Raw genomic sequence first — 26,323 nt, 5'->3', positions numbered from 1 at the left:
TGGGATTCCCCTCTATTAAACAGAAGCAATATAACTGCGAACATCATTAGAAAATATTCTAAGAATATCCTAATTGACAAATAACTTTCTGTGCATAGATCTCCACAACACATGAATAATTTTATAAAGACAAATGTATTTGGTTGTAATGTTGAAAAAGCCAAGCCTGCACACCCAGGAGCTCTCCAGATGGAGGGTTGACCACATGTTGACAACGTGACTAACAGTGCAGTTCTATGTGGGGGGCTAAGTGCTTTGATCAAGGGCACAATTGTAGGAGGTGGTAGGTCTACATGGGATTGGACACACCACTTTTCCAGTGTCAGTAATGCTTACTTTTTCATGTAAGCTATATATAATATTAATATGAATGAAAATGTAGTTAAAAGTCATGGAGAAGTCAAGGAAAATATGTATTAACCGTTAACAGTGAATAGTCAGAGGTCTCTATAGCATAATGTCATTTGTGAATTTCAGTGAACATAGTCTAATGGATGACTTGGGAAAAGACAGCTCCTGCACTTCTTTCATCACAAGTCAAGCTCTGGTGTTAACACACACACACACACACACACACACACACACACACACACACACACACACACACACACACACACACACACACACACATACACACACATACACACACACGTACACACACACGTACACATGTACACACACACACACACACACACACACACACACACACACACACACACACACACACACACACACACACACACACACACGTACACACACACACACACACACACACACACACACACACACACACACACACACACACACACACACACACACACACACACACACACACACACACACACGTACACACACGTACACACACGTACACATGTACACACACACACACACACACACACACACACACACACACACACACACACAGGTATGACGGTGGCAGGACATCGTGGCAACGACCTTTGTACCAAACAGGCAGCAGTCATGTGTGCAGTACTTTCAGACTCCTATCTCTTCCTGTTTAACTGGTGAGACCGAGACCAAGAACAGAGGTGAGTGACTAAACAAACAAACATGCGCCCGTCCAAAGAGGATCTCCTCAGAGGAAAAGTCTTCCAACTATGTAGAATTATGTTTTGTCGTTTAACAACCAGTGTTTGCAACTATTTACTGTATACTTGAAAGCCCTGCTCATATTTTAAAGTTCCACATCTCTATTGTGTAGTAGGAGACACTGGCTATTGTTCGATCTTCCTGTTTTTTAAAATATATTTTTTATTTTTGATTGCATTAGGTGAGGAGATGCTGTATTTCTTTTCTATTGTTTGATTGAAATATCAAGTGCTTGTTATCCTTAGATAGTGTATTATATATATATATATTATAATGAAGACAATAAGGCAGATACTGTACATGGAGAATATGGGAGATGAGACTGTAGGTAGGTGTGTTTATTTAGGAGACACTGAAGCAATTTAAGGTGACCAGACATGATGTAGTTATAACTGAACATTTATAGTGGGTGGAACTAGCAAATGGTCGTAAAATTAGAACATTAGTAAAGGTGGTAGTCATACAGTTTAATGCTCATCATAAAGCACTGCTACGTATTTACAATATTGTCTGATCGATTTATTTAGATGAATCAAATAACATGGAATGGCTTCTAAAATACATTGATTGTCTTAAATAGTGAAAGCAAGGGATTCATTTTAATTATACTGTTTCCTTTCAACTCATTGTTTCTCTTTTAGCCCTGAGGGATAATAAAAACCTCTTTTAGCTGCGCAGTTGGGCTTACAACTCCTCTCTGTTGGCCTCTAATAATAACACACACACGCACGCACAACTGGAGACGCAGGGGATTGCCTTTATTTGGTGCCAGCCTGGGTCATGTGACCACAAAATGGTGGAAGCTGTGAGCAGTTTGCAAGCTGAGCATCTCTATCAAGAGCCTGGGAGGAAAATAAAGACAAAAAGGGAGACACAGCTGAAATCTATGCTCTGAGACAGAGAAGGACAGAGATTCCTGTGCCCCAGTAGTGGTGAGTGGATGGGTTAAATGTGATGCAGAATAAAGGAAAAGGGAGAAGAGAGAGATGTATTTATTTTCTAGAGACAGGAAGAGAGGGAGAGAGAGGGAGGGGCCGCTGTCATCAGCACTGTGTTGCTGTGCTGCGGTGTGTGTATTAGGCGGTTCATCGCCGTCCATGGAGCAAAGCAGCTGATGCTGGTCTTGCTATACCGACCATATGTGTGTTTGTCTGTGTGTATGTGTGTGTGTGAATCAGCAGTATGTAATTCATCTTTTCTGTTCAGAATTCAGCTATTCTAATCAGCATGTTTTTTGTTTGTTGCATTTGCCAATGCAATCAGATTTTTCTTCTCCCGTCTGGAAGAGAAACTAGGATCAGTTCAGTATTTTCATGTGCGTGAGTGCACGTGAAGGTTGGTTCATTTGCATCTGTGCCTAATCTGTGCTCGAGTGAGCGTGTGGACATTTGAATCAGCAGAGAGACTGAAAAGAGGAGAGAGGGAAGAGAAGAGAACGGGAGGAGAGAGGGAGGAGAATGGGCTGCTGATGATGTAACAGCTTTACCCTACCTCCCCATCCCTCTCTCCGCCTCCTCCTGCAAGAAACGGATGGATGATTCACAGAGAAGGAGAGATCTGACGACCTTTACCCCAACCCTCCTCCCACTCCCCCCTCTTCTCCCTCTCCCTCTCCCCTCTTCCTCCTCTCCTCCTCTCCCTCTCTTTCTCTACTCCCCTCCCTCTTCTCCCTCCCTCTCTTTCTCCTCTCCCCTCCCTCTTTTCCTTCTCCCCCTCTTCCTCCACTCCCAATCATGTTTTCGACTCCCCTCCCACCCCTCCCTCATCTCCGTCTCCCCCCACTCCCATTCCTCTTTTCTACTCCCCTCCCACCCCTCCCTCTCCCCCTCTTCCTCCACTCCCATTCCTCTTTTCTACTCCCCTCCCACCCCCCCTCTCCCCCGTTTCCTCCACTCCCCTCCCTCATCTCCCCCTCATCTCCCTCTCCCCTCTTCCTCCACTCTCCCCCTCTTCTTTCTCTTCCCCTCTACTCCCTCTCCCTCCCACTCCTCTTCCTCCACTCTACTCCCCTTCCTTTTCTGACCCTCCCTCTCCCCATTTTCTCCCTCTCCCCCTTTTCTCCCTCTCCCCCTCTTCCCCCTCTCCCCTCTAGTGGGGTAAATTCAAATCATCCCAGCAGCAATGATAGAGACACAATCCTTTAAGACAGTGTGCCTGTAGGAGATGTGACTGTGTGACTGCGTGTACTACAGTATTGCCAACTGAGTTCACTCACTGTGTGTGTATGAGCAAACACAAAACACAGTCAAGCTCTCACTGGTGCGCAGTATCAATAGTCCTAGTATAGGGACTATTGTGGATGATGTCTTAGGATAGGGACTATTGTGGATGATGTCTTAGGATAGGGACTATTGTGGATGATGTCTTAGAATAGGGACTATTGTGGATGATGTCTTAGGATAGGCAATATTGTGGATGATGTCTTAGGATAGGGACTATTGTGGATGATGTCTTAGTATTTGTATTTATTATGGATCCCCATTAGCTGCTGCCAAGGCAGTCCCCATATACATTCACAGATTTTACAACACACTGTGTGCCCTCAGGCCCATACTCCACCACTACCACATATCTACAGTAGAAAAATCCATGTGTACGTGTGTGTATAGTGCATATGTTATTGTGTGTGTCTGTGTATGCATGTGTCTGTGTCTATGTTTGATGTCTTAGTATAGGGACTATTGTGGATGATTTCGTAGTATAGGGACTATTTTGGATGATGGATGATGATTCTCCCCAGCAATGTAGAGGTTGAAGGACCACAGTAGAGGGTTTGGGACCTTGTAACCTGTCTGTTGAAGTGAAAAATCTATTCTCTCTTTGTGGTGCAAGAAATGAAAGCCCTGTTGTTTAGATAATGACACACACACACACACACACACACACACACACACACACACACACACACACACACACACACACACACACACACACACACACACACACAGTTGAACCAGAGGAGTTAGCTCCTCCCACCAGCCTTCTCTGACGTGGACAAACTCACACATGCGCACGGACACACACTCTTTATTGAGTCTGTATTCAGTATGTCATTGGTCTCTGTGTTCTCTTCAGGTCCCACTGGGTGATGAGGGTATGGACCTGGCATCTCACAGTAAGATGAGCTCAGAGGTGGCCGAGGGCAGACCAGGTGAGCCTCAGTTAGACACTGGCAACTCTGTGTGTGATAGGTTATTATTCCATCATTATCTTTGGCTACCTGCAGGACTGAGCTGTCAGTTTACTTAATTAGGCACCCTCTCACAGTTACATACAGCAGCATGATGAGGCTAGTTACTCATACAGACACATTAACTCATTCCTAATGCACTTTTACTGCTATATCATTTAAAAGTCCAAATGTTATTTAGCACAGAAGACAACCAGACAAAATGCCATAACACACGACTCCACAAGAGATAAGGAGTGATGAAGAGAGACAGATGGATCATTCTAACATGTACAGTGACTCTTCCCCCTCTCTCCCTGTAGCCCCTCCCAACTCGCTGCCCCTGCAGGGCACGCCGGGTGGCCCCTCCCAAAGGAAGAAGCTCTCTGCCCCGCGTATCAGCCTTTCACTGGACCAGAGTGAAGACGACGCCCTAGAGACACCCGATGACCTGGACATTAACGTGGACGACCTGGATACGCCTGACGACACAGACTATCTGGACTACACCGACAATGAGCTGGACTGGGAGGGTGAGTCAGTCTAGGAGTACGTCCCAAATGGCACTCTTAAGTACACTTTACAGTATAGGTCCATTTCAGACAGTCTAATATACCAAACAAGATATTTCACCACTTGGGAAGCTGTATCAATGAAAATGAACATTTTATTCCGTATACCTAATTTCTCTGTAATAAAATGTTTGTTGTTGGATTTATAGTATGTCTGTGTTCTCTACGAGCTGTGTTTCTTTTTTTTTTTCCCAAACCAGAACCCCCGACAGCCAATCGCAACACATCAAAAGAGCCGCGCGAGCCGATTCCTACGTGCAGTGCAGCGGAGGAGCGTCAGGATGCGAAGCTGTGGAGGGCCGTGGTCATCGGAGAGCAGGAACACCGCATCAACATGAAGATCATCGAGCCCTACCAGAGAGTTATATCCCATGGAGGTACAGGAAAGTTCTGATTGTTGTTTAGTGTTTTCATACCTTCTTTTTTTATATACCTTATTTTACCTCCTTTCTCTTGATGGGGTCTCCCATACAAAACAGATTTTAATTTCATGGAATGTAATGGGAGTTAATTACAGGTAAAAAATGTAATATTCAGACATACACTGACATACCCATGGCAGATGACAGAGAGAAATACAAACAAACTGAGAAACGAAACAGCCAAACACCTCACCCAACAACACCCTACCCTACCCCACCCCACCCAACCCAGACCCAACCCACGATCTAGCCTCCGAGACAGGGTACTCTTGTAAACTGTTGTAGTGTGGGCAATATTTTAATATTTCTTTTGAAGTGTTGTTTTTCCTTCATCAGGGTACTATGGAAACGGAGTGAACGCCATAATAGTGTTTGCAGCGTGTTTCCTCCCAGACAGTGACAGTGAGGACTACCATGAAGTCATGGAGAACCTCTTCCTGTAAGTTGCACCTATCCTCAATCTCATTAGTACTGACTTAGGCACCTTCTAAAAGGTGATGCATGCGGAGATCACATTCACTATAAATGCTGAATATTTCAGCTCAATCTGAAATTACCTTTAAATGTCAAGCAAGCTATTACTCAGATCTTGTGTGGATCGGAATATTTCCCGACCTTACTCCCCTATCCCTGGTTCGAAACGTAGACCTGTGACCGAACAATACACACATTATGTGTAGATGTTTTGATGGATATACTGATAACTAATTGCGTTTTATGGTTAAGTTCTTGTCTGTCTTTATTTCCAAGAACAATAACTTGAAGAGCAATGTTGTAAATATTCTGCATGTACCTTCCAATCGTTCACTGTCATACTCCTCTCTTGTTCTTAATTTCAGTGATATTTCAGATGTTTCTCTACTCTTTGGACATGTTTTAAATCATACACTAGAATCTAGTGATTAGATTGATTTACATTTGACATTTTGTCATTTATCAGATGCTCTTATCCACAGCGACTTACAATTAGTGCATTCATTTTAAGATAGCTAGGTGAGGCAAACTCATATCACAGTGGTAGTAAGTACATTTTCCCTCAATAAAGTAGTTATCAGCGAAGTCAGTGATGGTAGTGTGATGTGTACTTGCCCTGCTGTTTGCCCTGCCGGCAGGTATGTGATCAGCACGTTGGAGCTGATGGTGGCAGAGGACTATATGATTGTCTATTTGAACGGAGCCACGCCCCACAGGAGGATGCCTGGAATGGGCTGGCTCAAGAAGTGCTACCAGATGATTGACAGGAGGTAGATTGCTTTTTGAGTAGATGGATGGATTAATTATATTTGTAGCATGAAAAAGTGCAATGTGATAGGATTAACATGTATTTACAGTTGAAGTCGGAAGTTTACATACACTTAGGTTGGAGTCATTAAAACTAGTTTTTCAACCACTCCACAAATTTCTTGTTAACAAACTATAGTTTTGGCAAGTTGGGTACGACATCTACTTTGTAGATGTCAATTAATTAATTAATTTTTCCAACAATTGTTTCAGACAGATTATTTCACTTATAATTCACTGTATCACAATTCCAGTGGGTCAGAAGTTTACATACACTAAATTGACTGTGCCTTTAATCAGCTTGGAAAATTCCAGAAAGTGATTTCATGGCTTTAGAAGCTTCTGATAGGCTAATTGACATAATTTGAGTCAATTGGAGTCAATTGGAGGTGTACCTGTGGATGTATTTCAAGGCCTACCTTCAAACTCAGTGCCTCTTTTCTTGACATCAGGGGTGAATCAAAAGAAATCAGCCAAGACCTCAGAAAAAACATTGTAGACCACCACAAGTCTGGTTGATCCTTGGGAGCAATTTCAAAATGCCTGAAGGTACACGTTCATCTGTACAAACAATAGTACGCAAGTATAAACACCATGGGACCGCGCAGCTGTCATACCGCTCAGGAAGGAGACGCGTTCTATCTCCTAGAGATGAACATACTTTGGTGCAAAAAGTGCAAATCAAACCCCAGAACTACAACAAATGTCCTTCTGAAGATGCTGGAGGAAACAGGCAAAAGTATATATCCACAGTAAAACGTGTCCTGTTTCGACATAACCTGAAACGCCGCTCAGCAAGGAAGAGCCACTGCTCCAAAACCACCATAAAAAAGCCAGACTACGGTTTGCAACTGCACATGGGGACAAAGATTGTACTTTTTTAGAGAAATGTCCTTTGGTCTGATCAAACAAAAATAGAACTGTTTGGCCATAATGGCCATCGTTATATTTGGAGGAAAAAGGGGGAGGCTTGCAAGCCGAAGAACACCATCCCAAACGTGAAGCACGGGGGTGGCAGCATCATGTTGTGGGGGTGCTTTGCTGCAGGAGGGACTGGTGCACTTCACAAAATAGATGGCATCATGAGGGTGGACAATTATGTGGACATATTGAAGCAACATCTCAAGACATCAGTCAGGAAGTTAAAGCTTTGTCGCAAATGGGTCTTCCAAATGGACAATGACCCCAAGCATACTTCTAAAGTTGTGGCAAAATGGCTTAAGGACAACAAAGTCAAGGTATTGGAGTGGCCATCACAAAGCCCTGACCTCAATCCTATAGAAAATGTGTGGGCAGAACTGAAAAAGCGTGTGTGAGCAAGGAGGCCTACAAACCTGACTCAGTTACACCAGCTCTTTCAGGAGGAATGGGCCAAAATTCACCCAACATATTTTGGGTGTCACGGCTTATTTCTCTTTTCGGACGAAGAGGAGGAACCGGGGACACCATGCGTAAGGCTGGTGCCATGTATGCCGGCCCAAGGAGACGCAATGGAGACCAGATGCGTAGAGCCGGCTTCATGGCACCTGGCTCGATGCCCACTCTAGCCCGGCCGATACGATGAGCTGGTATGTACCGCACCGGGCTATGCACCCGCACTGGGGACACCGTGTGCTCCACAGCATAACACGATGTCTGCCCGGTCCCTCTCGCTCTCCGGTAAGCACAGGAAGTTGGCGCAGGTCTCCTACCTGGCTTCGCCATACTCCTGTGTGCCTCCCCCAATAATTTTTTGGGGCTGACTCTTGGGCTTCCATCCGCGCCGCCGTGCTGCCTCCAGCTCCGCTTTGGGGCGGCGATATTCCCCTGGCTGTGCCCAGGGTCCTTTTTCGTCCAGTATCTCCTCCCAAGTCTAATAGTCCTGATTGTGCTGCTCCTCCTGCCGCTGCCTGTCACCAAGCTGCTTGGTCCTGTTTTGGTGGGTAATTCTGTCACGGCTGATTTCCTCCTCTTCGTCTTTAGGCAGCGTGGTAAGTGTCCATAGTTGTTTTTAATGAAATAACCTGAACACTACAAAACAATAAACGAACCGTGAAAAACCGAAACCGAAACAGTACCGTGTGGTGAACAAACACAGACACGGAAACAATCACCCACAAAGTACCCACAGAATATGGCTGCCTAAATATGGTTCCCAATCAGAGACAACGATAGACAGCTGCCTCTAATTGAGAACCAATCCAGGCAACCATAGACATACAATATACCTATAAAGGAAACAGCCCCATAAACATACAAAACCCCTAGACAAGATAAAAAGTGTGGGTGTGACAGTGGGAAGTTTGTGGAAGGCTACCCGAAACGTTTGACCCAAGTTAAACAATTTGAAGCCAATGCTATCAAATACTAATTGAGTGTATGTAAACTTCTGACCCACTGGGAATGTGATGAAAGATATCAAAGCTGAAATAAATAATTATATCTACTATTATTCTGACATTTCACATTCTTAAAATGAAGTGATGACCTAACTGACCTAAGACAGGGAATTATTACTAGGATTAAATGTCAGGAATTGTGAAAAACTGTATTTTTCACAATTCCTGACTGAGTTTAAATGTACAGTGCCTTGCGAAAGTATTCGGCCCCCTTGAACTTTGCGACCTTTTGCCACATTTCAGGCTTCAAACATAAAGCTATAAAACTGTATTTTTTTGTGAAGAATCAACAACAAGTGGGACACAATCATGAAGTGGAACGACATTTATTGGATATTTCAAACTTTTTTAACAAATCAAAAACTGAAAAATTGGCCGTGCAAAATTATTCAGCCCCCTTAAGTTAATACTTTGTAGTGCCACCTTTTGCTGCGATTACAGCTGTAAGTCGCTTGGGGTATGTCTCTATCAGTTTTGCACATCGAGAGACTGACATTTTTTCCCATTCCTCCTTGCAAAACAGCTCGAGCTCAGTGAGGTTGGATGGAGAGCATTTGTGAACAGCAGTTTTCAATTCCACAGATTCTCGATTGGATTCAGGTCTGGACTTTGACTTGGCCATTCTAACACCTGGATATGTTTATTTTTGAACCATTCCATTGTAGATTTTGCTTTATGTTTTGGATCATTGTCTTGTTGGAAGACAAATCTCCGTCCCAGTCTCAGGTCTTTTGCAGACTCCATCAGGTTTTCTTCCAGAATGGTCCTGTATTTGGCTCCATCCATCTTCCCATCAATTTTAACCATCTTCCCTGTCCCTGCTGAAGAAAAGCAGGCCCAAACCATGATGCTGCCACCACCATGTTTGACAGAGGGGATGGTGTGTTCTGGGTGATGAGCAGTGTCTTTTACGCCAAACATAACGTTTTGCATTGTTGCCAAAAAGTTCAATTTTGGTTTCATCTGACCAGAGCACCTTCTTCCACATGTTTGGTGTGTCTCCCAGGTGGCTTGTGGCAAACTTTAAACAACACTTTTTATGGATATCTTTAAGAAATGGCTTTCTTCTTGCCACTCTTCCATAAAGGCCAGATTTGTGCAATATACGACTGATTGTTGTCCTATGGACAGAGTCTCCCACCTCAGCTGTAGATCTCTGCAGTTCATCCAGAGTGATCATGTGCCTCTTGGCTGCATCTCTGATCAGTCTTCTCCTTGTATGAGCTGAAAGGTTAGAGGGACGGCCAGGTCTTGGTAGATTTGCAGTGGTCTGATACTCCTTCCATTTCAATATTATCGCTTGCACAGTGCTCCTTGGGATGTTTAAAGCTTGGGAAATCTTTTTGTATCCAAATCCGGCTTTAAACTTCTTCACAACAGTATCTCGGACCTGCCTGGTGTGTTCCTTGTTCTTCATGATGCTCTCTGCGCTTTTAACGGACCTCTGAGACTATCACAGTGCAGGTGCATTTATTAGGAGACTTGATTACACACAGGTGGATTGTATTTATCATCATTAGTCATTTAGGTCAACATTAGATCATTCAGAGATCCTCACTGAACTTCTAGAGAGAATTTGCTGCACTGAAAGTAAAGGGGCTGAATAATTTTTTCAGTTTTTGATTTGTTAAAAACGTTTGAAATATCCAATAAATGTCGTTCCACTTCATGATTGTGTCCCACTTGTTGTTGATTCTTCACAAAAAAATATGGCAAAAGGTCGCAAAGTTCAAGGGGGCCGAATACTTTCGCAAGGCACTGTATTTGGCTAAGGTGTATGTAAACTTAGACTTCAACTGTATTACCCCATGTGTTCAACAGTAATAACATTGTATCATGCCACCACACACAAACACTCAATATGATAATTTTTATGAATGTTTGGTTACAGGCTCAGGAAGAATTTGAAATCCTTCATCATTGTCCACCCGTCATGGTTTATACGGACCATCCTAGCCATCACCAGGCCCTTCATAAGGTAAACACATGTAGACAGTGCCTTCAGAAATGATTCACACCCCCATGACGTTTTGTTGTGACAAAGTGGTAGTAAAATTGATTTGTCATTTTTTTGGTCAACAAGCTTCACAAAATATTCTTATGTCAAAGTACAAGAAAACTCGAACATTTGTATAAAAAAAAGAAGAAAAAAGAAAAAGAAAAGGAAAACTAGTATATCTTGATATATTAAATCACTTTGGCAGTGATTATAGTTGTGAGTCTTTCAGGATGTCTCTAAGAGCTTTCCACACATAGATTGTGCAACATTTGCCCATCATTATTTTTACAATTCTTCAAGCTCTGTCAAATTGGTTGTTGATCATTGCTAGATAACCAATTTCAGGTCCTACCATAGATTTTCAAGCAGTTTTAAGTCAAAACTGTAACCAGGACACTCAGGAACATTCACTGTCTTCTAGGTAAAAACCTCCCGTGTAGATTTGGCCTTGTGTTTTAGTTATTGACCTGCTGAAAGGTGAATTCATCTCCCAGTGTCTGGTGGAAGGTTTTCCTCTAGGATTCTGCCTGTGCCTCGCTCCATTACGTTTATTTTTATCCTGAACAATCACAAGCATCCATGTCTTTGTTATGTTCTTGTGTCTTAACCAGTTTAAATAGCCGGTCTTTTTCGTATATATATCTTAATCTCACTTTCTATCTACGAACTAAATATATTTTCCTGCAACCCACCTGATCCAATGTAGTATTGCTATTTTTATTTCTTAGAACTGGAACTTCCATCAGGAGCTAGCCAGCTAACTAGCTACTAGTCTTTGTTAGCCACGGCTAGCAGTCTTCATCTTTTTCCCGGTCATCAGCCAGCTTTAGCTCAGACAACACCTGCCAGTCTGCACAGCTCGATATCAACCAAGAGCATATCAGACTGTTTCTCTCTACCATATCACCGGATTCCTGCCGCTCTGGATCATCACACAGAATCATCGCAGCTAGCTAGCTGCAAACAAGTGGCATTTGTTAGCTAACGCCTCTGTCCTGAAGCAGCAGCAGCTAGCCTTGAGCTAGCCTCGAGCTAGGCCGCTTGACCAGCTAATTCTAGGGCTACAATACCTCCTTTGCCAATTGGCCTGGTCCCTTTATTGTTGAAACGGAGCCCCTCCAATCCATCACGAATGGACTGCCGACGTGATCGCCCGATGTGGTCTCAACAGGCTATTCTGTTACGATGTCGCCAAAGAACCATCTACTAGCCCCTGCCCACTAGCTTTTTTGAACGCTGTGTCCCCTGTTCACCTAGCGTAGTAGTGACTAGCGAACCTCACCCCGACTCACCTATTGCTGCTCTTTTGACCCTATGATCACTCGGCTACACAGCTGATGCCCCCTGGACTGCTTCAATAACACGGCACCTAATTTGTTTACCTGTCAGCCCCAGCCTCGAACTCAGGTCCTGTATGTACCTAACTGACCTGCTCTTGCCCATTCATCACCATTTACTCGTTGTTGTCTTAGCTCTCCTGATCAACACCTGTGATTGCTTTATGCCACTCGCTAATGTCAATATGTCTTGTCTCACTGCTATCTTGGCTAGTTAGTATTGTTTTATTTCACAGTAGAGCCCTCAGTCCCGCTCAAAATGCCTTATATAGCTCTTTTGTACCACACACAAAAAATCCTTACCTGGCTTAACTGGTGCCTCCAGAGACGAAACCTCTCTCATTGTCAGTCAACGCCTAGGATTATCTCCACTGTACTCACATCCTAACATGTACATTATGCCTTGAATCTATTCTTCCACGCCTAGAAATCTGCTCCTTTTATTCTCTGTCCCCAACGCACTAGACGACCAGTTCTTATAGCCTTTAGCCGTACCCTTATCCTACTCCTCCTCTGTTCCTCTGGTGATGTAGAGGTTAACCCAGGCCCTGTAGCCCCCAGTTCCACTCCTATTCCCCAGGCGCTATCATTTGTTAACTTCTGTAAACGTAAAAGCCTTGGTTTCATGCATGTTAACATCAGAAGCCTTCTCCCTAAGTTTGTTTTATTCACTGCTTTAGCACACTCAGCCAACCCTGATGTCCTAGCCGTGTCTGAATCCTGGCTTAGGAAGGCCACCAAAAATTCTGAAATTTCCATCCCCAACTACAACATTTTCCGCCAAGATAGAACGGCCAAAGGGGGTGGAGATGCAATCTACTGCAGAGATAGCCTGTGGAGTTCTGGCATGCTATCCAGGTCTATGCCCAAACAGTTCAAGCTTCTACTTTTAAAAATCCACCTTTCCAGAAATAAGTCTCCACTGTTGCCGCTTGTTATAGACCCCCCTCAGCCCCCAGCTGTGCCCTGGACACTATATGTTAATTAATTGCCCCCCATTTATCTTCAGAGTTTGTACTATTAGGTGACCTAAACTGGGATATGCTTAACACCCCGGCCGTCCTACAATCTAAGCTAGATGCCCTCAATCTCACACAAACTATCATGGAACCTACCAGGTGCAACCCCAAATCCGTAAACACGGGCACCCTCATAGATATCATCCTGACCAACCTGCCCTCTAAATATACCTCTGTCTTCAACCAGGATCCCAGCGACCACTGCCTCATTGCCTGCGTCCGTAATGGTTCCGTCGTCAAAGGACCACCCTTCATCACTGTCAAACGCTCTCTATAACAATTCAGCGAGCAGGCCTTTCTAATCGACCTGGCCTGGGTATCCTGGAAGGAAATTGACCTAATTCCGTCAGTAGAGGATGCCTGGTTATTCTTTAAAAGTGCTTTCCTCACCATCTTAAATAAGCATGCCCCATTCAAAAATGTAGAACTAAGAACAGATATAGCCCTTGGTTCGCTCCAGACTTGACTGCCCTTGACCAGCACAAAAACATCCTGTGGCGTACTGTATTAGCATTGAATAGCCCCCGCGATATGCAACTTTTCAGGGAAGTTAAGAACCAATATACACAGGCAGGTAGGAAAGCAAGGGCTAGATTTTTCAAATAGAAATTTGCATCCTGTAGCATAAACTCCAAAAAGTCCATGGAGAATAAGAGCACCTCCTCCTATCTGCCCACTGCACTCATGCTAGGAAACACTGTCACCACTGATAAATCTATGATAATCTAAGATTTTAATAAGCCATGCTTTCCATCTGGCTACCCTTACCCAGGTCAACAGCTCTGCACCCCCCACAGAAACTTGCACAAGCCTCCCCATTTCTCCTTCACCCAAATCCAGATAGCTGATGTTCTGAAAGAGCTGCAAAATCTGGACCCCTACAAATCAGCTGGGCTAGTCAATCTGGACCATCTCTTTCTTAAATGATCTACCTCAATTGTTGCAACCCCTATTACTAACCTGTTCAACCTCTATTTCATATCGTCTGAGATCCCTAAAGATTGGAAAGCGGCCGCGGTGGAGGTGATCTATCCTACCCTGCCTTTCTAAAGTCTTCGAAAGCCAAGTAAACAAACAGATTACCGACCATTTCGAATCCCACCGTACCTTCTCCGCTATGCAATCTGGTTTCCGAGCTGGTCACGGGTGCACCTCAGCCACGCTCATGGTCCTAAACGATATCATAACCGCCATTGATACAAGACAATACTGTGCAGCCGTCTTCATCGACCTGGCCAAGGCTTTCGACTCTGTCAATCACCACATTCTTATCGGCAGACTCAACAGCCTTGGTTTCTCAAATCGGAGGGCCTGTTGTCCGGACCTCTTGCAGTCTCTATAGGGGTGCCACAAGGTTCAATTCCCGGGCTGACTCTTTTCTCTGTATACATCAGTGATGTCTCTCTTGCTGCTGGTGATTCTCTGATCCACCTCTACGCAGACGACACCATTCTGTATACTTCTGGCCCTTCTTTGGACACTGTGTTAACAAACCTCCAGACAAGCTTCAATGCCATACAACACTCCTTCTGTGCCCTCCAACTGATCTTAAATGCAAGTAAAAATAAATGCATGCTCTTCAACCGATCACTGCCCTCACCCTCCCGTCCATCTAGCATCACTACTCTAGACGGTTCTGACTTAGAATATGTGGACAACTACAAATTCCTAGGTTTCTGGTTAGACTGTAAACTCTCCTTCCAGACTCACATTAAGCATCTCCAATCCAAAATGAAATCTAGAATCAGCTTCCTATTTTGCAACAAAGCATCCTTCACTCACGCTGCCAAACATACCCTCGTAAAACTGACTATCCTGCCAATCCTTGACTTCGGCGATGTCATTTACAAAATAGCCTCCAACACTCTACTCAGCAAATTGGATGAAGTCTATCACAGGGCCATCCATTTTGTTACCAAAGCCCCATGTACGACCTGTATGCTCTTGTTGGCTGGACCTCGCTTCATATTCGTTGCCAAACCTACTGGCTCCAGGTCATCTATAAGTCTTTGCTAGGTATAGCCCTGCTTTATCTCAGCTCACTGGTCACCATAGCAGCACCCACCCGTAGCACGCGCTCCAGCAGGTATATTTCACTGGTCATCCCCAAAGCCAACTCCTGCTTTGGCCGCCTTTCCTTCCAGTTCTCTGCTGCCAATGACTGGAACGAATTGCAAATATCACTGAAGCTGGATTCTTATATATTTTTTTTATTTTTATTTTTATTTTTTTTCACCTTTATTTAACCAGGTGGGCTAGTTGAGAACAAGTTCTCATTTGCAACTGCGACCTGGCCAAGATAAAGCATAGCAGTGTGAGCATACAACAAAGAGTTACACATGGAGTAAACAATTAACAAGTCAATAACACAGTAGAAAACGAAGGGGGGGTCTATATACAATGTGTGCAAAAGGCATGAGGAGGTAGGCAAATAATTACAATTTTGCAGATTAACACTGGAGTGATAAAAGATCAGATGGTCATGTACAGGTAGAGATATTGGTGTGCAGAAGAGCAGAAAAGTAAATAAATAGAAACAGTACGGGGATGAGGTAGGTGAAAAGGGTGGGCTATTTACCAATAGACTATGTACAGCTGCAGCGATCGGTTAGCTGCTCAGATAGCTGATGTTTGAAGTTGGTGAGGGAGATAAAAGTCTCCAACTTCAGCGATTTTTGCAATTCGTTCCAGTCACAGGCAGCAGAGTACTGGAACGAAAGGCGGCCAAATGAGGTGTTGGCTTTAGGGATGATCAGTGAGATACACCTGCTGGAGCGCGTGCTACGGATGGGTGTTGCCATCGTGACCAGTGAGCTGAGATAAGGCGGAGCTTTACCTAGCATAGACTTGTAGATGACCTGGAGCCAGTGGGTCTGGCGACGAATATGTAGCGAGGGCCAGCCGACTAGAGCATACAAGTCGCAGTGGTGGGTAGTATAAGGTGCTTTAGTGACAAAACGGATGGCACTGTGATAGACTGCATCCAGTTTGCTGAGTAGAGTGTTGGAAGCCATTTTGTAGATGACATCGCCGAAGTCGAGGATCGGTAGGATAGTCAGTTTTACTAGGGTAAGCTTGGCGGCTTGAGTGAAGGAGGCTTTGTTGCGGAATAGAAAGCCGACTCTTGATTTGATTTTCGATTGGAGATGTTTGATATGAGTCTGGAAGGAGAGTTTGCAGTCTAGCCAGACACCTAGGTACTTATAGACGTCCACATATTCTAGGTCGGAACCATCCAGGGTGGTGATGCTAGTCGGGCATGCAGGTGCAGGCAGCGACCGGTTGAAAAGCATGCATTTGGTTTTACTAGCGTTTAAGAGCAGTTGGAGGCCACGGAAGGAGTGTTGTATGGCATTGAAGCTTGTTTGGAGGTTAGATAGCACAGTGTCCAAAGACGGGCCGAAAGTATATAGAATGGTGTCGTCTGCGTAGAGGTGGATCAGGGAATCGCCCGCAGCAAGAGCAACATCATTGATATACACAGAGAAAAGAGTCGGCCCGAGAATTGAACCCTGTGGCACCCCCATAGAGACTGCCAGAGGACCGGACAGCATGCCCTCTGATTTGACACACTGAACTCTGTCTGCAAAGTAATTGGTGAACCAGGCAAGGCAGTCATCCGAAAAACCGAGGCTACTGAGTCTGCCGATAAGAATATGGTGATTGACAGAGTCGAAAGCCTTGGCGAGGTCGATGAAGACGGCTGCACAGTACTGTCTTTTATCGATGGCGGTTATGATGTCGTTTAGTACCTTGAGTGTGGCTGAGGTGCACCCATGACCGGCTCGGAAACCAGATTGCACAGCGGAGAAGGTACGGTGGGATTCGAGATGGTCAGTGACCTGTTTGTTGACTTGGCTTTCGAAGACCTTAGATAGGCAGGGCAGGATGGATATAGGTCTGTAACAGTTTGGGTCCAGGGTGTCTCCCCCTTTGAAGAGGGGGATGACTGCGGCAGCTTTCCAATCCTTGGGGATCTCAGACGAGATGAAAGAGAGGTTGAACAGGCTGGTAATAGGGGTTGCGACAATGGTGGCAGATAGTTTCAGAAATAGAGGGTCCAGATTGTCAAGCCCAGCTGATTTGTACGGGTCCAGGTTTTGCAGCTCTTTCAGAACATCTGCTATCTGGATTTGGGTAAAGGAGAACCTGGAGAGGCTTGGGCGAGGAGCTGCGGGGGGGGCGGAGCTGTTGGCCGAGGTTGAAGTAGCCAGGCGGAAGGCATGGCCAGCCGTTGAGAAATGCTTATTGAAGTTTTCGATAATCATGGATTTATCAGTGGTGACCGTGTTACCTAGCCTCAGTGCAGTGGGCAGCTGGGAGGAGGTGCTCTTGTTCTCCATGGACTTCACAGTGTCCCAGAACTTTTTGGAGTTGGAGCTACAGGATGCAAACTTCTGCCTGAAGAAGCTGGCCTTAGCTTTCCTGACTGACTGCGTGTATTGGTTCCGGACTTCCCTGAACAGTTGCATATCACGGGGACTATTCGATGCTATTGCAGTCCGCCACAGGATGTTTTTGTGCTGGTCGAGGGCAGTCAGGTCTGGGGTGAACCAAGGGCTGTATCTGTTCTTAGTTCTGCATTTTTTGAACGGAGCATGCTTATCTAAAATGATGAGGAAGTTACTTTTAAAGAATGACCAGGCATCCTCAACTGACGGGATGAGGTCAATGTCCTTCCAGGATACCCGGGCCAGGTCGATTAGAAAGGCCTGCTCACAGAAGTGTTTTAGGGAGCGTTTGACAGTGATGAGGGGTGGTCGTTTGACTGCGGCTCCGTAGCGGATACAGGCAATGAGGCAGTGATCGCTGAGATCCTGGTTGAAGACAGCGGAGGTGTATTTGGAGGGCCAGTTGGTCAGGATGACGTCTATGAGGGTGCCCTTGTTTACAGAGTTAGGGTTGTACCTGGTGGGTTCCTTGATGATTTGTGTGAGATTGAGGGCATCTAGCTTAGATTGTAGGACTGGCGGGGTGTTAAGCATATCCCAGTTTAGGTCACCTAACAGAACAAACTCTGAAGCTAGATGGGGGGCGATCAATTCACAAATGGTGTCCAGGGCACAGCTGGGAGCTGAGGGGGGTCGGTAGCAGGCGGCAACCGTGAGAGACTTATTTCTGGAGAGAGTAATTTTCAAAATTAGTAGTTCGAACTGTTTGGGTATGGACCTGGAAAGTATGACATTACTTTGCAGGCCATCTCTGCAGTAAACTGCAACTCCTCCCCCTTTGGCAGTTCTATCTTGACGGAAGATGTTATAGTTGGGTATGGAAATCTCTGAATTTTTGGTGGCCTTCCTGAGCCAGGATTCAGACACAGCAAGGACATCAGGGTTAGCAGAGTGTGCTAAAGCAGTGAGTAAGACAAACTTAGGGAGGAGGCTTCTGATGTTGACATGCATGAAACCAAGGCTTTTTCGAACACAGAAGTCAACAAATGAGGGTGCCTGGGGACATGCAGGGCCTGGGTTTACCTCCACATCACCCGCGGAACAGAGAAGGAGTAGTATGAGGGTGCGGCTAAAGGTTATCAAAACTGGTCGCCTAGAGCGTTGGGGACAGAGAATAAGAGGAGCAGGTTTCTGGGCATGGTAGAATATATTCAGGGCATAATGCGCAGACAGGGGTATGGTGGGGTGCGGGTACAGCGGAGGTAAGCCCAGGCACTGGGTGATGATGAGAGAGGTTGTATCTCTGGACATGCTGGTAGTAATGGGTGAGGTCACCGCATGTGTGGGAGGTGGGACAAAGGAGTTATCAGGGGTATGAAGAGTGGAACTAGGGGCTCCATTGTGAACTAAAACAATGATAACTAACCTGAACAACAGTATACAAGGCATATTGACATTTGAGAGAGACATACAGCGAGGCATACAGTAATCACAGGTGTTGAATTGGGAAAGCTAGCTAAAACAGTAGGTGAGACAACAGCTAATCAGCTAGCACAACAACAGCAGGTAAAATGGCGTAGACTAGGCAACGGGGCCAACAGATAAAACAAACAAGCAGAATGGAGTACCGTGATTTATGGACAGTCCAGCGTGCATCAGCTATGTAGCCAAGAGATCAGTGTCCAGGGGGCAGCGGTGGATGGGGAAGGGAAGCTGGACTGGCGAGTGTTATCCAGGTTAAAAAAACGAACAATGACTAAATAGCTTGTAGCTAGTTAGCTGGTTAGCTTCTGGAGGTTCTTGAGTGTGTTCTAAAAATAAATAAAAAATAATAGCGATTCCGTATCACATTGGGTGAGGCAGGTTTCCGGAAGGTATAAACAAATTGAAAGTCAAAAGAGATAGAAAGTAAATATGGGTCCGGTGGGCGTTTGGGACGCGGCGATTCAGGCGGTTAGCAGGCCTGTGCTAACAAGCTAACAGTTTGTAGGCCCGGGCTAGACAAGGTAGCAGTTAGCGGACCGGAGCTGGACAAGCTAGCAGTTAGCAGGCCGAATTAGCAAGCAGGGAGATAGCGAGGGCTAGAGAGTTAGCCTTTGGGGGACGTCGCGATGGGGTGAGTCTGTTTATTCCTCTTCATGCGGTGACATCGATAGACCGGTCGTGGGCCCGGGTATTGTAGCTCAGGAGTATGCTACGGTGGTAGCGCAGGCCGGGCTAGCTTCAAGCTAAGTGGGTGGAAACGCTAGCCAGGGGTAGTCGTCCAGGGTTGCGGTTTAGCTAGATAGCTAGTTGTGAAGATCCAGCGTATTTGGAAGCTTAGGTTTAGCAAAATGTTTTTAAAAAGGGATAGCTATGTAAAAGACGAAAAATATGTAAAAAACGAAAAATAAACAAAATATAAACAAAATATACAGGGACACGACACGACAGGACGACTTACTGCTACGCCATCTTGGACACTAAACTATATCTCCCTCACTAGCTTTAAGCATCAGCTGTCAGAGCAGCAAACCGATCATTGCACCTGTACACAGCCCATCTGTAAATAGCCCACCCAGCTACCTCATCCCTACATTGTTATTTATTTTTTGCTCTTTTGCACTCCAGTATCTCTACTTGCACATTCATCTTCTGCACATCTATCACTCCAGTGTTTAATTGCTAAATTGTAATTATTTCGCCACCATGGCCTATTTATTGCCTTACCTCCCAAATATTACTACATTTGCACACACTGTATATAGATTTTTCTATTGTGTTATTGACTGTACGTTTGTTAATCACATGTGTTTTTGTCGCACTGCTTTGCTTTATTTTGGCCAGGTCACAGTTGTAAATGAGAACTTGTTCTCAACTGGCCTACCTGGTTAAATAAAGGTGAAATAAGAAAATCATTTAAAAAATCATACCCATAACATGATGCAACCACCACTGTGCTTGAAAATATGGAGAGTAGTACTGTGTTGTATTGGATTTGCTCCAAACATGGCACTTTGTATTCAGGGCAAAAAGTGAATTACTAGTGACTAATTACTAATTACTAGTGACTAGCAGTATTACTTTAGTGGTTTCCTTTCTCTCCAGCAACTGAGTTAGGAAGGATGTCTGTATCTTTGTATTGACTGGGTGTATTGATACACCAACCAAATTGTAATTAATAACTTCACCATGCTCAAAGGGATATTCAATGTCTGCTTTTTTTACCCATCTACCAACAGGTGCCTTCTTTGCGGCGAGACATTGGAAAGCCTAACTGGCCTTTGTGGTTGAATCTGTGTTTGAAATTCAATGCTCAACTAAGGGACCTTACAGTTAATTGTATGTGTGGGTTACAGAGATGAGGAAGTCATTCAAAAAATATTGTAAAAATATTGTACACAAAGTGAGTCTATGCAAACTATTATGTGACATGTCAAGCAAATGTTTACTCCTGAACTTATTTAGGCTTGCCATAACAAAGGGGTTGAATACTTGACTCAAGACATTTCAGCTTTTCATATTTAATTAATTTGTTTACAAAAATTCTAACAACATAATTCCACTTTGACATTATGGGGTATTTTGTGTAGGCCAGTGACAAAATATCTCAATTTAATCCATTTTAAAATTCTGGCTCTAACACAACAAAATATGGAGAATGTAAAGGGGTGTGAATACTTCACGAAAGCATGGTATACACTGAGTGTACAAAACACCTACTCTTACATGACATAGCCTGAACAGGTGAATGCTATGATCCCTTGTTGATGTCACTTTAAATCAGTGTAGATGAAGGGGAGGTAGACAGGTTAAAGAAGGATTTTTATGCCTTGAGACAATTGAGACATGGATTGTGTATATGTGCCAGTCAGAGGGTGAATGGGCAAGACAAAAGATGTTAGTGCCTTTAAACGAGGTATGGTAGTAGGTGCCAGGTGCACTGGCTTGTGTCAAGAACTGCAACGCTGCTGGGTTTTTCACCCTTAACAGTTTCCTGTGTGTATCAATGGTCCGCCACCCAAAGGACATCCAGCCAACTTGAAACAACTGTGGGAAGCATTGGGTTCAACATGGGCCAGCATCCCTGTGGAACGCTTTTGATATCTTGTAGAGTCCATGACCAGATGAATTTAGGCTGTTCTGAGGACAAAAGGGGGTGCACCTCAATATTAGTAAGGTGTTCCTAATGTTTTGTACACTCAGTGTACATTTCTCTGTTCAAATAAAATAATCTGGTAGATAAAGATAGCAGGAGTGTGTTTGTGTGTTTTGTCACAGCACCAAGTTCAGCAATAAGATAAAGTATGTGAACAGCCTGGCTGAGCTGCAGGAACTCATCCCCATGGAGTATGTCCACATCCCAGAGTGCATCATTAGGTGAGCCCAGTCTAGACATCCCTCTCTCCCTTCTTCTCCTCTCCTCCTCTTCACTGTAACTGACTATCTTCCGTTGTCAACTCTCACCCCTTAGCCTTGACGAGGAGCTGAAGGAAGCGGCGTTGAGCTCGACGTAAGCATTGACTCCCTTCCCTTATTATTACGGCTGTAGAAACAGAAACTATGTACCCCCCCATGTCTGTTCTCTCTTAACTAGACTCCCATCTATCACATGATCCTGTTTAAGATCAGAAAGGCTTCTAGGTTGGATGAGCCTTCTCACTTGTGTGTTTGTTCTGACTACTTTCATACACTGTAGTAATATGGAAATGTGATAAATGTATCCCGCAAGGCATTTGTCTTCCATGTATTACCATAATCTATGGTTTATTGATGATTAATTATGGTGATATATCACAGATGGTGAATGAGATGAGTCTGAGAAAGAGATGTAGAATTCCAATGAGAAACATACTCATTTGACTATATTTGGTTCAGCCTTCCCCACAAGGAATACCATTGATTCAATATGGTCCATAGAATGTAGCCCTTGGATATATTTACCACTGCACCCCAGATTCCCTTCTGACTTGTTTTCCTTTTTCTTCTGTAGCGTGAGCAGCTTCCTCCAGGGACCTGAGCCGACGTCTGGGAGACCAGAGTCAGTAAGACCACTAAAGCTACTTGTTTAAGTGCAGTCTGAAGAGAGATGGCCTTGTCTGGCTTGTCTGTCTTTCATATAAACACTAAGGCTGCGTCCCAAAATGGCACCCTATTCCCTTTAGGGCCCTGGTCAAAAGCAGTGCACTATATTAGGGAATAGTTTGCTATTTGGGATGCTACCTCTAACATTACTACGTGTTTCATTGGCTTCTCTTCCTCTGCAGAGCCGATAAAACCAACACGAACAGCTCCTAGACAAAGTGGTGTTCAACACGACTGGGAATGGATGGTTGTGGCTTCGCTTCAAAATGGAATTTCACATTGTTTTAGAACTCCTGAATGTTTCGTACACTAGAAACAGTAAGACTAATGTACTATTCCTGTGTGTTTGTCAGACACGGAGACGACTATGAAAACAGTCCATAATCCCTGTTAGCACTCAGACGCAGTATCCTATAACATCACCATAACATGAATCTCTAACACCATTGACAGACTTTAGATTAGCACCAGGGGTTTCTTAATCCTGGTCTTTGGGACCCACAGGGGTGCACTGTTTTGTTTCTTCCCAGCACTAACACCTGATAGCACACCAAGGTCTTGATGATTAGTTGAATAATCAGGTGTGTGTGCTGGGTTGTAACAGAATTTGCACACAAGTGGGTTGCCCAGGATCAGTACTAAGATGCTTGACACTGTAAAACCACATACATGATAGTTTGTTAAGGACAGAATAACAAATGGTCTCTCACAGTACAGTACATACTTCCATTCTTAGCATCGAAGTTAATGTTGTACTTTGGTAATAATGCATGAGCAGCAGTGAAGCAATAATATATCATCCTTTAAAGGTAGACTCAGTGGACTGATGTGGCCACGAGCAGCACCGCAGATATTGAAAGGAGCGAGATGCAAGACTTGACTTTCACAGTATCTGTGCAGGTGCACGCTTCACGGTGTCCACAGCATGGTAGCCACAGCCACAGGGCCAAAACAGCGGGGAAGTTTGAGTTTCATGCTTCATTGCTCTTAGTTATTGCGGAAATTGACCCACTATGCTGTTGACTTTCTGCATCTAAATCACATCGCTGAGTCTACCTTTAATGTTAGTCCATCTGGGATTTAGACAAGTCATTATGTCCTTGAGACAACAGCACATCAACGATGGTATGTCAAAATCAATCTGACATATCGATGGCATGATAAAACCTAGTCCCCTTAGGAAATGACCAAGTTACACGTCTCAATCTTTTTTGTTGTTGATCTTATTACCTTGGATCGTGATGAAAGTGTTTTACCACTAAAATCTCTAGATGTTTTCACGTTGAATTAATCTGAAATACAGAGGATGCCGTGTGTAACCATAGAAATATATTTCTGTGTGTAACCATGTGGTAATGTGTGAAAACAAGCTGTCAGTAAATTGTGAGAGCATGTCCTTTCAGATACCTGTCCTATAAGTCGAGCGTGCCGTGTGTGTGTGTGTGTTGTGTCTGTGTGTTTCCGTCAGACTTTCTACATATTCACCGTCTAGGGCTCGTGCTGCACCAAACAGGATATGACCTCAGAGTGGGACAGAGAGAGCAGCATGGGTCTCTGTAAAGCACAATTTCGCATCCCACGTGTGGGTGTATGCGTGTGTGTCAATGCATGTTTCCTCAGAATGATGGCCTTCAACAGTGTGTGTAATATGATGGAACACGAAATCAATAAATTGTTTTACGCTGAGCAATTCTGTGTTTTTCCTCACGTGCCATCTATGCCAATGTCAGTTGTATTCATTTGTGAATTAAATGGCCAGTGATGAATTTGCATCCTTATTAGCCATACTTGAAGGTCATTTACCTTCCTATCACACCACCAGGGTGATATTAAGGGCTGGATTTAATGTGTATCGCAGAAGTATTGTGGGAAAATTTGTGATTGAAATTTATAAGGCAATGTTCCTGCGTTTGCGGAGACTGCATTCACAGTAAACGCTGAATATGTCGGCTCAATCTAAAATGACACAGATCTTCCACCATACAGATTGAATGCAGCCCTTAGCGTTTCTTATTGGATAAGTCCAGCTCCTCCCTGATGGTCTATTCTTCCATTTGGTGCCAAATGTATACAGGTTGGCAGGTAGCCTAGTGGTTAGAGCGTTGAGCCAGTAAACGAAAGGTTACTAGATGGAGTCCCTGAGTGTAACGGATGTGAAACGGCTAGCTTAGTTAGCGGTGCGCGCGAAATAGCATTTCAATCGGTGACGTCACTTGCTCTGAGACCTTGAAGTAGTGGTTCCCCTTGCTCTGCAAGGGCCGCGGCTTTTGTGGAGCGATGGGTAACGATGCTTCTTGGGTGACTGTTGTTGATGTGTGCAGAGGGTCCCTGGTTCGCGCCCGGGTATGGGCGAGGGGACGGTCTAAAATTATACTGTTACATGAGCAGACAAGAAATCTGTCGTTCTGCCCCTGAACAAGGCAGTTAACCCACTGTTCCCCGGTAGGCTGTCATTGTAAATAAGAATGTTTTCTTAACTGACTTACCTAGTTAAATAACAATGATAGTGACACATGGCTTGTATCACAACAAAATGTTCTCAATGTTATTTGAAGAACAAAAAAACATTTCCAAAAGTCCATGAAAGCAAATGAAGTATACAAAGACAAGAGGCAAAACCAGAACTGATTTAAAGTATTTAACTTAAACACTCCCACAATTACAAAAGAGGAATAATATTTTGAAACTGATTTCACTGCGCATGATATTGTATTTCAGGGGCCGTGGTTAAAGTCACAAAATAAACCATCAAGTCAAAGAATATACTTTTCCCCTAAATGTTAAAAATAACTGGTATTTGACAACCTACACAATTTTGTGTATGAACAGCATTTATTAAAACACCTCAACATTAAATATCTTTGTGTTTTATGTCAAACAAGGACAAATAAGATGGCTGCAAGCTCTGAGAGAAAGAGCGATTCAACGAGAGAGCGTGAGCAATGAGGCAGAAAGAGAAAAATCCTGCTAAAGATACATCACCCTTCAGCAAAATGTATAGCTCTCGTCATTATCCCCTGGCTGCCCGTACCTGAACTTCATGTAGATCGTTCCATCCTGATCCATGTATTTAACATCTTTAACCCGGCCCATCCAGCCATCTGTGAATTACACCGACTGGGCCTCTGCATTGTTAGGAAGGGCCCGTAAGGAAGCATTTCCCTGTTAGTCTAAACCTGTTAACAAAGCATTGTGACAAATAGATTTCAATTTGTTTTTCTACTGCTTCTATTGCACCAGGCACGCTCAATCAAGCCATTTGAAATAGTGTTTAAACCCTGGTCTGCTTTAAGGGGTATGCCTAGTCGGGATGTTGGAACAGAGCCCACCTCGTCTCTGTAGTTGAAGCACTCCCGATTCTGTGGAGTCCCTCTACTCGTTCAGACAGAGCTCCCCGGCTGTGAGGATGGCATGGGCAGGACAAATAGTGCAGTTGTATGGATCAGGCCCCCTACAGTCCAGACAGGAACCATCACAGTTCTCATAATCCTGACCAAAGCTGAGGATGACAAGGGGAGAGGCGGATATACAAACAGGGTGAATCTCAAAAGTATTTTCTTTGATTCAGGGGGTAAGTACTT

At 44.3% G+C, this 26,323-nt stretch overlaps 1 protein-coding gene across 4 annotated transcripts; it reads left to right on the top strand.

Annotated features, from left to right (window-relative positions):
* Nucleotides 1-965: 965 nt before the first annotated feature.
* Nucleotides 966-24,432, top strand: LOC109892403 (protein prune homolog 2). Of its 4 annotated transcripts, none has more exons than XM_020484904.2 (12): nt 1,016-1,049; nt 1,752-2,042; nt 4,186-4,261; nt 4,603-4,812; nt 5,052-5,228; nt 5,610-5,712; nt 6,386-6,517; nt 10,824-10,910; nt 21,939-22,037; nt 22,132-22,170; nt 22,651-22,698; nt 22,925-24,432. In XM_020484904.2, the coding sequence occupies exons 3-12, from the start codon at nt 4,207-4,209 to the stop codon at nt 22,953-22,955; spliced, it is 981 nt and encodes a 326-aa protein (XP_020340493.1). In that variant the 5' UTR covers nt 1,016-1,049; nt 1,752-2,042; nt 4,186-4,206; the 3' UTR covers nt 22,956-24,432. The 4 variants fall into 4 exon arrangements, with proteins under 4 accessions (XP_020340494.1, XP_020340492.1, XP_020340493.1 ...); XM_031826296.1 differs by having other exon boundaries at nt 1,032-1,049; nt 22,651-22,702; XM_020484905.2 differs by lacking the exon at nt 1,752-2,042 and having other exon boundaries at nt 966-1,049; nt 22,651-22,702.
* The last annotated feature ends 1,891 nt before the right edge of the window (nt 24,433-26,323 follow it).

The sequence above is a fragment of the Oncorhynchus kisutch genome, linkage group LG6 (genome assembly GCF_002021735.2).
Source record: "Oncorhynchus kisutch isolate 150728-3 linkage group LG6, Okis_V2, whole genome shotgun sequence".
In the NCBI taxonomy this organism is placed as follows: domain Eukaryota; kingdom Metazoa; phylum Chordata; class Actinopteri; order Salmoniformes; family Salmonidae; genus Oncorhynchus; species Oncorhynchus kisutch.
The sequence above is the reverse complement of the archived record's forward strand: the minus strand, read 5'-3'. Positions and strand labels throughout refer to the sequence as shown.